Source organism: Aythya marila, assembly GCF_965140915.1.
Source record: "Aythya marila genome assembly, chromosome: 7".
Classification (NCBI taxonomy): Eukaryota; Metazoa; Chordata; class Aves; order Anseriformes; family Anatidae; genus Aythya; species Aythya marila.
This window is the reverse complement of record NC_139048.1, coordinates 31,970,017-31,982,384: the sequence shown is the minus strand read 5'-3', so window position 1 is coordinate 31,982,384 and position 12,368 is coordinate 31,970,017. Positions and strand designations below refer to the sequence as shown.

The window sequence follows — 12,368 nt, the reverse complement described above, 5'->3', positions numbered from 1 at the left end:
GATGATCAGCTCGGGGTCCTGTGGGTGTCACGCTGGAGCAGGAGCGCTGTGTGGTGAAGGATGAGGAATGCGGGATGGAAGGCAGGAGGCACAGCGAGACGGGCAGGGCTGGAGAGTGGAGGTGGAAGGACCTTTCTCCAGCACTGGCTATGGCAGTGCAGTGGAGTCGTGGGGTTTTCTGCAGGAAGTTTCGTGGTGTGCGGGTTCAGAGGTGTGCTGGAAGTCCCCCCAAGTCTACATTGCCAATTTGCTGCTTCAGTTGGAAGCAGCCAGATTGCTGCCAAAGCCAAAATGTATTGCTGCTCGCAAATGGATGGGGAGTCTGTGTGAAGGGACCATTTAAAAGGGAGGCACAAATCACCTCAGCAATATTCCATTTCGCAGATTTATTTCTGCTGGTGACTGACATTTCCATGATGAATGGGCATTTGATGGGCTGGGAGTTTCGTGGCTTTTCTAAATGGCTCCATAGCTGCTTTTCTGATTTGAGAATACGTGTGTGTGCACGTGTGGTAGAATAAATGAAAAATTTCCTATGAAAATAAGTAGGTATAAGCAGAAAGGCATTTTTCATGTGTTATCTAACCATATGTGAAAGAAAAAGAAATAAAAAAGGCCCTTCTCATGTTGCCATGCCCTCCTGGTTCTGCTGATTCGCTTCTACACTAGGACCACACGGGCAATTTCCTGCTGTCACTTCTTTGTTCAGACAGCCCCTGCTGAATGTACTTGTTTTGCTAAAACAAGAGCTGGGAAATGAAATCAATTAGCTGGTGCCTTCTGGAGAGGCAACTGGTGTTTTTTGTTAGTGTGAGAGGGACGTGGGGAGTGGAAGATTTGTTGCCTTGCTTGTTTTACTTATTGTGCACATTATCTGGTTCTTTCTGACAAATCCATACAAAACAACCTCGCTGCTCCACAGCTTTTTTTCTAAATCATGTGGAGGAGTAATGAGGAAGAAGCACTGGTCTGTGTGGCCGTGTGAAGAGTGGTCTGTGGGAAGGTGCTCAGTTTGTGCTGCGAGCGGGACAGTAGCTCTGCTCTCTGCCACTGCCCTGTGCCCATTTCTCTGACATGGAGGGGAAGGCTCCTGGACAGAGAAACCCATTTTTCAGTCTTTTCTCTCTCCCCAGTTTACCTTTTGTTTCCATCTGCCTTTGTCAGCTTTACAACCTGGACGTGAAATCAAAGGCCAAACTCATCCAAGAGCCAAGGGATTTGCTTTTCTCTTTAATTTTATCAGCCACGCCACGGAGTGGAAACAAAAGGCAGTGCACAAGCAGGCACTGAGTGTGTGAGATGCCCAGCAGCCGTGCTCCTGAGGGTCCAGCCAGCTGCCAGCCACGGTTCAAACCCGAGCCACATTGGTGCTGCCTGACGGGTATGGCTGGGATTCGGCTGGCACCACCCCGTCCTGTCATAGGATGCAAAGTGCAGGTCAAAAGGTGGGTGTCCAGGAGGAGACACCAGGTACCTGCCTTCCCAGTCCTGCCTTCGTGTCCTCAGTGGAAACGTAGAGTTCAAATTTGAGGCAGCACCACTGGGAGAGGGCACGCTGACCGAGCGGGCTGAACGTCAGCAAGAGTTGCAAATGATCCTGCCAAAACGCAGAGTCAACAGGAAGTCAGCGGGTGAGCACAGTGTCTTTGTCCCGTTCAGAGCAGGGTGGAGATGAAGATGACCCAAGCTGGACCTCAGCTGGACACCGCTGAGGAGCACGAGCAGCGTGCAGGGGAAGCAGTTACTAGCTCAGCCACAGCAGTTTTACCATAGTTTATGCGCCGTTTCTGTCCTATGCAGGATTATCTGGTGGGTTTCATGAGTCACTGCCATTACTTGAAGTTTTAAAAATCTCCTTGTAGAGCTGCTTGGGGGATTTTTCAGATAACCACAGCCTAACTTTGTTGTGAAACGTGCTGCTTGTAGCTGCCCCGCATGCAGCAGCCTGTAGCGTTTTGAATGAACGGCAGTCTGAAAGCACAAAGACGTTATGATTTATATCAGCTGTGGCTCCAAAGCATCCGTGTGTGGACAGAGAGATTTCATTCAGAACCCTCCAGTTTCTCCAGTGTATGTCATTATCCATCACCAGTTGCTTGGCCTGGCTTTAATCTGGTAGCAGGCTATTGGGATTAGACAAGATAGGTTTTTAAAATTGTGTCATTTAATCACAAGTGTGTGTGCTCCCCTTTAGAACCGACAACAGGCACAATTTCACCAACGGAATGCAAAGTTTGGGAAGTGTCTGGAATCAGGAATGTTTCCTTCCTGTCCCTTGAAAAAAAATGTATTTCTCAGACAGATAATCAGGGTTCAGTCCCATGCTCTGATAGCCACACACTGCGAGGAAGCTTGGCGGCACAGTCCTCACTCTCCAGTGGCACAAGCACAGCTAGGAAAGGAGCCCATTACACCTGGTGAGTGTAAATTCAGGCCCTCCGTAATGAAAACAGCCCCGTGCACCTCCTGCAGTCACTTGTGGTTCCCTATTTCCATACCGTTGTTGCAGTCCCTATTAGCAGTAAAGCAAAGATGACTGGCAAGAACAGGAATACAGGGCTGAAACAATTTATAGCGCCGTGCATCCATTTAAACACAAACTAGAAGAAAGGTAACTAAAACAGACTCTTTCCATCCCTGTTAAATTACCCTTCTGTAGCCTTAACTTTTCTGTGACAGATGGAAGAACAGAATCATAAATATGTTTGCAGAAGACACTGCAGTATTTATGTGGCACGGCACGCACACCCGATAGCGACTTCCTTTCAACAGGAAACACAGATGAAAGCTGTCTGCAAATGTTGCATGTAGATGAAATTCCATAGACCGCTTTAAATTCTAATTTTACACGCAATAAAAGCTCCCGAGAGCAGATGGAAGTATTAACCACGTTTTAAGGAGGGTGCTGTCTGAAACTGCCGATCGCTCTTCAGCTGGCAGCGTCTCTGCCCCACCGAGGTAGCAATAAGCCCTGCCATCTGACAGATAAGCCTCCAGGATTTTGAAAAGCTCGTCCAAGACAACTGTGAGCCTCCTGTTGCCTTTGTGCAGAAGATGGAGGTGGATACCCAGCCATTTTGTGTGCAAAAGGGTTCTGAAGGGAATAGCTTTGTTAAATGGTACAGGAAGAAAATAACTAAACAGCTGCAGTCTGGGTGACACAGACAAAGAAAAGCAGCTTCCTCTCTTGAGACGGGGAGAGTGCTGTAGGTGTGTAAGAGACACTGAGTATTACTGCAAACAAAATGTGTCACAAACACAGCGAGTCCTTCTCATTCTTACCAAGTCCCTGAATATTTTAAGTTGTTTTAGGATCCACCAAGTATTTAAATAAGCAGGGTTGTCAGGGCGTGTAACGATAGGATGGAGAAAGTCAGGGATGGACGTGAGCAACATACCGAGAGCAAATTACCCCCCTCCTTCAGTCACCAGAAGTGGGAAAATGTGAATAGTGTGGCCACGGACTGGGACTTTGGGGGGCTGCAGAAGCCTCATGCCTCGCACTGCGATTTAGAAAGGTAAGGGGCACAGGATGCTAATACAATGCTAAGGCAAACAAGTGATCCCCTCGTTTACAACCATCGCTGCATCCTGCTGGCCCGTCCTGATCAGTCTGTGGAGAAAATTGGCATCAGGCCGTTCAGGCTGATGGACTTGGAAAGGGACAGGGCTGTTGAGCTGCGGCTGCGCTGGGCAGCAGGCATCGCTGCCCCATTTCCACAGGCTGCCTCCTCCCTGGCAGCCTCTGCCCAAAAGCTGTAGCCGACGCGTGTTGCTCAGCCCAGGTCCCCCCGGCCCGAGGGCTGATAGAAGGCGCTGTGCGGAGAGGGGACGCTTGGCAGCAGGCTGCTGGAGGCCAGGGGATCTGCTCTTCCTCACAGTTCATCTCGTTCTTCCTCACTGCAAATGCAGGCGCTCCTTTGGCTGTTCATGAAGGGCCGGCAGCCCAGGGTCCAGACGGCGTTGAACACCGTGTCTGCGACGGATTCACAAGCTGTGGAGAAAGAAAAGATCAGGCATGTGAGTAACAGGCACCCCGGGATGTCTGAGGGCTGGCTGGAGTACTTCCAGTTGGAAATGTGGGCATGTTCTCTCTGGGTAATGTGTTTTTATAAATCCAGGAGGTGCCTTCTGCTGACCTGGGGCTTCTCTACCTGGGGTGGCACTGACTTCCCTCCCTGCCAGGCTCCTTTCCTGCGTCTCTCAGCCTTTTCTGGTTGGCGGAGCATTTGGAGCCCTACAAACAGCATCGTGTACCAAGCAGATTTCCCAGAAGACCTCCACAGCACGGTCTTTCCAGCTCCCTCTCCTCACAGCTGTTCATAGCCACTACTGGCCAATCTGTTCTGCTTTTATTTCAGAATTACAATGCCAGCATGAAGCACCCTGCTGTGGTTGCCCCAGCATGCCTGACTGCCAGCCCCTTCCCTTCCCCCAGAGCAGCCCTGAAGCTGTGTATCGCTACTTCGGGAGACTGCTCGTTTGGCAGCTGCTACAAAGCTTGTGGTGAGTCAGCGGGGAAATCGAGTTTGGGGTTTACTGATGGCTGGAAGCGGGCTAGGGATGTCTGCATCCACACAGAGGGAAAGTGATCACTCTGCCCTTGCCTGCTTGCTTTGGCCTCTGGTGGAAAGGACCCCATAAGAGTGGGGTGGCAGTGGAGGAGACTCGCAGAAGGCAAGAGGAGGTAGAGCAATGGGAGAAGAGGACAGCTCAGAGGTTCTCACTAACAGCCCTTGTCCCTCCTCTGGCCACCAGGATGTGTGCTGGAGGCATCTGCTCCTGCTTGGCTGCCCGTAAAGGTGGCTTGGGTCGGCAAGGGCCTGAGCTCTGCTCCCCCTTAACTCCCCGGGGCCTGCCTGTTGGCTCCACCGCTGCAGGCTGGAAGGGAAGAGGGCTGACCTGAAAAACTGGCAGAGCAAAACAAAGAGATAGGAAGAGGTTGGCTGCAAGAGGACCCCTAGATAAGAGTGACCATGAAAATTTGGCAGTGCTTGGCCTGTGGCACTTGTCTGAGTCCACAACTCTTCCTCTTGCTGGCCTGCACGCTCTCTAAACATTTATCTGTGACCAGGTACAAAGCCACCCACACTAGTACCAGGGTCACGTAGACTTCAGTGGTTGTCCTAGTCAGGCTGCACCTCTGGAAAACAAATGCAGCTCAGCTGCACCTAACGACAGACCTTATGAGCCAAGAGGGGCTGTTCCCAAGGGCTCTGCCTGGTTTTAAGACCAAATTTCCTCTCCCTGCCACCGCCTGGGGGAAGCCTACCTTCCACCTTGGAGACGAACCCCAGGCTGCGCTTGAGGTCGGAGCAGATGGAGTGGAGGCACCAGCGGAACTTGGCATCGCAGCGGTACTTGTTGGCCCCGCAGGTGTCGTAACAAACGTCCAGCTGGTTGCAGCACTTGGTCATGGCGGGGATGCCCAAATCTAGCTGGGGAAGGAAGGGAGATGAGCGTCCCTTGGACTCAAACAGCTGCAACTGGGAGAGATTTTACAGGGCCCCGCTGGCTCCTTTGCCCAAACCAGAGGTGTGGCAAAGCCCCCTTTCCTCCTTTTCCCACAACCTGCTCCTTGGCCTAATAAATCTGCTGTAAGTGTTATTAATGCCTCATTTCCTACAGATACACTCGTGAGACCAAGGATAAATACAGCATGGATTGGGGAGGTTCTGCTCCCTTGGAGGTAAGCCGCAAGCTTAGCTAATAACCATGGGGGTGATGGAGCAGGGCCTGACTCCTGGAGAGGCTGGACTCATTAGCTCGTTACGAATTCTTCCCCTCGTTGGCCTTCCTCATGCAATATTTAGGGGATGTGTTTTTTCTCCATTGCGCTCGGTGCTCACGACTGCCCGCAGAAGGAGGCGGTGCCACAGAAATGCCCACAAGGTTTGCACTGAAATGTGGTTTAGGGAACTAATCTAACAAGAAAAATGGGCTGTAAAGGGAGGTGTTTTCAGGGCAGGAATTGGCCTAATTGATGCAGGCTTCATGGGCAGCAGTAATGCAGCTGCTGAATAGTAATTTCTCCTCTTAGAGCCGTTTGGGAGAGCTTTTTCTGGTGATTCCAATATGATTTCATTAATTGCCTTTAGAGCAGCGAGAGGGTGCAGCATTGAAGCCCGCAGGTTTATTTCAGTACTCAGTAGAGGCAAAAAGCATGGGAGGGAGCGGTGTGGATAATGCATCCAGATATTGCTGTTTGTGCATTATGCTAATGCATAATTAGCATAATCACTGAGCTGCCCAGCATCAAATGTGTCTCACAAGGGCACAGGGTCGATAAAAACACATTTCCTCACACCGATGCTCTGCTTGGACATCCCTTTTCTTCTTCTAGCACTCTGCTCAGGAAACCTGTGGTGCCTACAGAGACAGCCAGAGCAACAGGCCAGTCCATCATGGGCCGAGCCCCTGTCTGCGTGATCCTTGTTCTGCTGCCACCAGCCCCTGAGGTCTTGCTGCTTCCCTGAGTGACAGCGAGCTCGGCTGTCAGCAGCCAGCCGTGTCTTTTGGCAGTCCCGGGAAGGCAACGTGTCCCCCAGCACAGCACAAGCGACACTCCCTCCCTTGGGCAGAGCTCTGCCCTCAGCCGTGAGGAGAAGCCATCGCACAGCCAGCATCCAGCACAGCCGAGCATTTTCCCTCCCCCAAATTATCAGCTGCTTACTGTGATTAGAGAATTGCATTATTTCGGAGCGGTGGGTGTGGCAGTACATACACTTTGGGGTACCTTGAGCCCCAGAAAATAGGAGCTGCAGCCGTTGGGTTCCTGGGGCTTGTAGTGAGGTCGCGGCATTGGAGCCTTCCCTGAGGAAGAAAGGAAAAGCATTAGGAAAGCTGATCTTCCCAGGAGTCGTACCCAAAGGCAGCTCCCCTCTGCTCTGCATCCCCTGATGTTTCGTTCTTCTCCAGGAGGTGCAAAGACTGAAGGATGAGTGCCACTGACACACTGCAGTTTCATCCCTTTATATCTGCCCTCCCTTAGCATGCTTCTTAATAGGCACAGAGAAGCAAGAAGTTCCTCCCTGAATAATTATTTACTCGATGCTGAAAGAGTGGAGAGAGGGAGCGTGACGGCACTGCCCTGTTTCCAGTGCAGACCAGCCCTCGTGGGGCTGGGTTTCGCTCTGCTGTCCCTTGGTGCGTGTTCAGTGCTTGTTGTGTTTCTGCCCCAGCAAGGGAGATCTCAGATGCAGGATGCGGTGTTAGAACAAGACCTTTGAACCCTGCTTTGGGAAAACTTTGTAAGCTGTGTGAATGCTCCAACTAAAGCATGTTTAAGACTTCCGAAAGTTCATCACCTGTGTTGTGAAGTCCCAGCTTCCTTGATCCCTGTTAGAGAGTGTGTATAGATATATAGTAGATGTAATTTAGCCTTTCAGGATTGGATCCCTTTAAGCTCCATTTTCTCTTTTTCTTCTTGTAAGCACCAATAGCCATGTAAGACACTTTTCCCCTTTTTTCTGACAAGGTACCTAAATTACCAGTGGTTAATAGAGCCATAAATCTACTAAATCTAGTGTGGTTTTGGGAAGACCTCACAGCAAAATGCCTCAAAAGGTCACATGCAGGAACATTCCCAGCACCTTCTAAATCACAAATCGGTAGAGCAGTTTTGTTTAAACAACAGGCTTGCAGCAAATAAGGGTGGGAAGGTATTTCTCAGGACGGCAGCTACTCTTGTTTCCACCCTTTTGTCCCTTCGAATAGGTTCCTGCTCCAGACGCCCTTTTCTAGTGCAGAAAGCATTGAGCAGTGGGGCCGAGTTAACAACAGAGAGCACAGATCAGCTGGTTACAGCACACCCCCATTATAGGATTAGCTTTGCACCAAAACACAAGTCCATTGAGGTACACAGAGACAAGGTAACATCTGAGTTCAGGACACGTTGCATATTGTGCTATTTTGGTGGCTATGCTACAGAGAGAAGGGATTGTGCCTATAGATGAGCTGACTCTCACAGCCCACGGCTCCCAAGCAGCACAGGGAGAGGAGGGCAGCAGCCAGGTCTGGCTACAGCCTGGTTCCTTTTCTGGAAAGAACCAAGAATTGGGACTCAGAGTCAACTGCTCTTGAGTTGAAGAAGGAAGCAGTGGCAAGTTCAAAATCTGAGGTAGATTTTGTAGGATGGGATCAAATTTTAATGACTTGCTTGTACTATGGGTGATAAGTTGTGCTCCTGCAGCCAGTTATGGGGTAAGGTGGCAATTCGGAGTAGGAGTGAGGCTGCTTTAGTATGTGGGGGTAACTGTTTCTAGAGAAAACCTTCAACAAGCTGAAGTTCCAGCTATTAAAATGTTCTACAAAGGTGACCAGAAAAAATAAATAAATCTTGTGAGAATTGTGAAATCAGCAGAACTGCCCTCAAGATGAGCCTTTGTAGGAAAGCCACCTCCTCCTCTGAAAAACAAAGTTTAATCATTTGCAAAGTGATCAGCTAGATCAAGCCCGAGACACCACAGTTAACTTCTCTCCCACATCTTCTTTGTAGCTGAGAGGAAAACAGAAACGAAGGCAAGGCACTAGCGATAGGGCTCCCGGTTCTACGTGAGCATTGACTCAGAGCCTGTTGTTATTTATTGCCTGCCCATCCCACAGGCAGGTCTGTGCCGGGGCAGGGGCTGGGTGGGTCACGCTGGCTGTTTTGCTGCCTGTGTTTCACCAGGCACCTCTCGTGGGCTGCCTGAGGGGTGATGCTGATGTATAGAAGCACGGCCCTGCTGAGAAAGCCTGTTCTCTGGGAGATGTATTTCAGGGCACTGCCTCATTGGCATTGCCTTAAAGGAGAACTGAAGTCGAGTTTCTAATGGGAAGCGAGTTTCCCTGATGCATTTTAATATCCCCAAGCTGTTGTGGCTGTGCCAAGAGGCTGGCAAACAGCCCGCTGGCTAGAGGAGATTTGTGGCCTATGCAGGAGGTCTGAGACTGCAGTACTGGGGTAAGGTGAAGGGAAGAGATCTCCAGGTGAACGGATGCTCCTGGGGTCCCTTGCTGTGGTGGGGGGACCAGGTTGTTTCTCTGCTCTGGGCAGACACTGTCCTTCCTCACCACGGCCTGAGTGCTGTGGCAGAGGGCCTTGGAAGGTGTGCCTCAGGCCCACACGCTGTGCAGAACATCAGCATCCTGCCTGGCCAGACAGCTGCGAGAAGCTGTCAAGGGATTTACTCCCACTTGAGGCTGTTGTTCCCCCTGAGATGCCCAGAGAGATTTTATTAAGAGGAGGAGGCATTTTCCTGCAAATGCTTGGGTAACCGTAACGTTCTGAGTTAAGGGAGCAATCCGTCACCTTGTTTGTTCTCAGACCTCACCAGGTGCTGATAAATCGGGAGGAGAGGCTGGCAGCCAGACCAGCCAAGTGTTCGTGCTGAGCTGAAGATGGATGTGGCAATTACAGGTGAGTCCTGACCTTTATCGTGGCAAAATAAGCTATTATCAGTATCTCTTGTCTGAAGTAGGAGAGTGGAATGCACCAGTTTTGTTTCTTGGCTGGGAAAAAAGCAATCAGGCCCTGCTTCAGCAGCAAGACAATAATGATGGTTGGCATTCGTTCTTCTGGGCACGGGCATCTGGTCTCCTTGGTTGGGAATTGTCCCTGCATCCCCTCTGCTTGCAGCTTGCAGTGTCTGTGCTAGCAACCAGCACAGACAAATGGTCCTGGGAGGGTGCAGCGAGGCCCTGGGAGGCACGCAGGTAGCATTTTAAGTTTCCTCCTTCAGCCAGTGATTAATGAGCTGTTCAGCAGAGGATGAGAACAGGGCTAAAGAAGTGTGTGTTTGTTTTCCTTTCTAGGTGAAGATTTCTCTGATAAGAAGCAGGATGCTCCTGGGGAGCGGGCAGGTGTTTGCACTGCTCTGTGGAGGTGCACAGAGGGCACAGGACCAGGGCAGGGAGAGACCTGGCCCGAGAGCAGTAACTCCTCCAGGACTTGACAGTGGTGAGTCAAAATGAGCTTCCTTCCCAAAATGAGCTCTGAGTATCATCAGCCTTCCCTAATTTCGCCTCGGGCACTCTGTAGCATCTCTGTTTCTCCCGGTGCCCTCCCTGTGGGATGATCCAAACCTTTCCTTTTTGGTAAATCTCTCAAAGTCCAAGGTGAGCAGTGGCTGCCTCATTCCGCCTTGAGTACTAAAGGTTCCTCCGTGGTGACAGTGGGGCTCGTTTACCTTCCTGTTATCTCTCCTCCTCCAACCCCTACGATTAGCCAACTCGCGGCTGCTGAATAACCACGCTCCGAAGGTTGCCGAGATTACGGCCGCTGCCAGCACCAACAGCCCCTTCGGAGCCAGGCTGAGGGCTGGGGTTCTGCTGCTGGCACCAGCAGAGCAGTCGTGGCCTCTGCAGTGGCCTTCCCCTGCCGCCCAGGGTTGGGTCATGGGTGGCCTCGGGAAGGAGAGCTGCGAGTTCCCACACAGGAGGGAAGGAGGGGAGGGAGGAGCCAGGAAGAGCTGGCTGGGGATGTGGGGGCCAGCAGCACCGCTCTGAGGGCCTCAGCACCAGGTTAGGAAAGTAACAGAGCACTGGGACAGTGCTAAATGCCTTGCCAGGCCACCTTACTGCCAGCCCTCCTACCATCCCCTAACGGGCAGTGCCTGTGGTAGCAAAGCAGTCAGCAGCCCCACGTCCCCAGCACGGACGCCCTTCACTTACCATACCGACATCTGTACTGACAAACGCCGTTTTTCCCCCCAAGCAGTTCCAAGAAGGAGTCAAAGTAGCTGTTAACTGTTTCGAAGCTGTCCCGGATGGCCCCGATGCCCCACTCTGGAAAGTACGACTCCGTGGAGGAGCTTTGGTGGGCGGCGTTCTCCTGCGTCGTGTCCTCGGTGCCGTGCCCCAAGCCCAGGGTCAGGCACAGAACCGCTGCCTCGAAAAGCAGCCGCATCCTGCAGCCGGATCCAGGCCCCGGAGCCTTCGTGCGGGCCAGGAGGAGCGGGGCGAGCTGTGCCGCGTCGGAGGCAGGCGAGCGCCCCTCTGCCCTGGACTTTAACCACTGCGGGGGGAGCCGGGATGAGGTCACGGTGCAAATCAGGGTGCAAAGTGCACCGTGGAGATTTGGAGCGGGTCCGGCTCGCGGAGAAACGCCGGGGGTTGCGTTTGCACAATGCTGCTGGAACCGGCTCGGCCCCTGCAGCACCGGGGCTCGGGCTGCCGCCGGACGGTCCCGGAACGGAGCCGCCGGGTGCTGAACGACGGCCACTTGCCCAGGGGGTGCAGCACAAGCACCCTGCCCAGCGGGCTGCCCTGCTCCCCGCAGAGAGTTTCTCTTCCTCCACAATTCCCCCTGCCCGGGCAGCGGATCAGAGCACCGTATCCTGCTGCGATGGGCCTCCTGGGGGCTGGTGCAGCAGCTAGCAGTAAGTCGGGTTTAGAAACACTGGGTTGAGGGCAACCCCTTGGTGTTTCCCTCCCGTTATGGGATCAGTGATGCAGATACGTGTTTGCCTTTTGCGGGACTCCCGAGGGCTGAGTGAGGCAGCTGGTTGTTGCAGCTGCTTTTGTGTAGTGCTGCTGCTGGGTTCAACTTGCAGCCCAGGTGGCTCACAGCACAAAGGGCTGGCACCAAAACCCAAGGCAGGTAACGGGTTCGGGGGGGGCAGCAGGCCCTGGCTCGTGGGGCCTGCATGGCCTGTGGGGGTTTCAAAAAGTTACTTATTAAAAGCAAGCAGCCAAACAGACCAACAGCAAAAGACAACGCAAACCAGTGGTAAAGATGAGGGAAGAGAAACAGCACAGGAAGGTTCCAGCTTCACTCGGGAAGCTTTTCAGATATGTCCCAGCACAGCGCTGCCCCCACAAACAGCCGCTCCACAGCTGCCCCTTCGCTGTGGCAGCCCCAGCGGTCATGTCTGCTGGAGCACGGGGCGCTGACCGGAGCAAGGGGAGCACGGCTGCGGGTCTCTCCAATACGTGGCAAGTTCTGACATTCTGCTGTTTTCCAGGAGACTCGGCCCAGCAGCAGTGGCACTTCTGAAACGCCAGAGCCCCACATGCTGCCCCTGTCAGGTTCTCCAGGTGTGGGATAAGGAGCAGGGACCGCAGCCCAGCCTCAGCTTCTCAGAGAGGTGAGCGGAGCGGGCGGGCTGGGCAGGCCCCTTCCGTGAAATAGCGTGGGGCTGGAGCCAGCTGCTGCCTCCTTGGTCTGTTCTGGTGCCCCCCTCCCCTGCTCAGTGCCCCTCAGGGACCCTGAGGGCCCCGCATTGCTACCACGTGGTGTTCCCTGGGAGTGGTGCAGGCTGTTGGCTGCGCAGTGCCGCTGGAATTGCTGTCAGGAAGCCCCAGGAGAGGGAAGAGCAAGTTCCACAGCCCCATGCAGCGTCGTGCCCTGAGGGAAGCCAGTTGTGTCCCCGCTGGCTCCATCGCTG

General features: G+C 52.9%; 1 protein-coding gene across 2 annotated transcripts; it reads right to left on the bottom strand.

The window, feature by feature from the left end:
* Positions 1 to 1,111: 1,111 nt before the first annotated feature.
* On the bottom strand, positions 1,112 to 11,015 carry PLA2G12B (phospholipase A2 group XIIB). Of its 2 annotated transcripts, none has more exons than XM_082764203.1 (4): positions 10,654 to 11,015; positions 6,737 to 6,813; positions 5,273 to 5,438; positions 1,112 to 3,994 (listed from the first exon to the last, which is right to left on the bottom strand). In XM_082764203.1, exons 1-4 carry the CDS (start codon positions 10,886 to 10,888, stop codon positions 3,876 to 3,878), a joined length of 597 nt encoding a protein of 198 aa, XP_082620329.1. In that variant the 5' UTR covers positions 10,889 to 11,015; the 3' UTR covers positions 1,112 to 3,875. The 2 variants fall into 2 exon arrangements, with proteins under 2 accessions (XP_082620329.1, XP_082620328.1); XM_082764202.1 differs by having other exon boundaries at positions 1,207 to 3,994; positions 6,725 to 6,813; positions 10,654 to 11,011.
* Between the last annotated feature and the right edge of the window lie 1,353 nt (positions 11,016 to 12,368).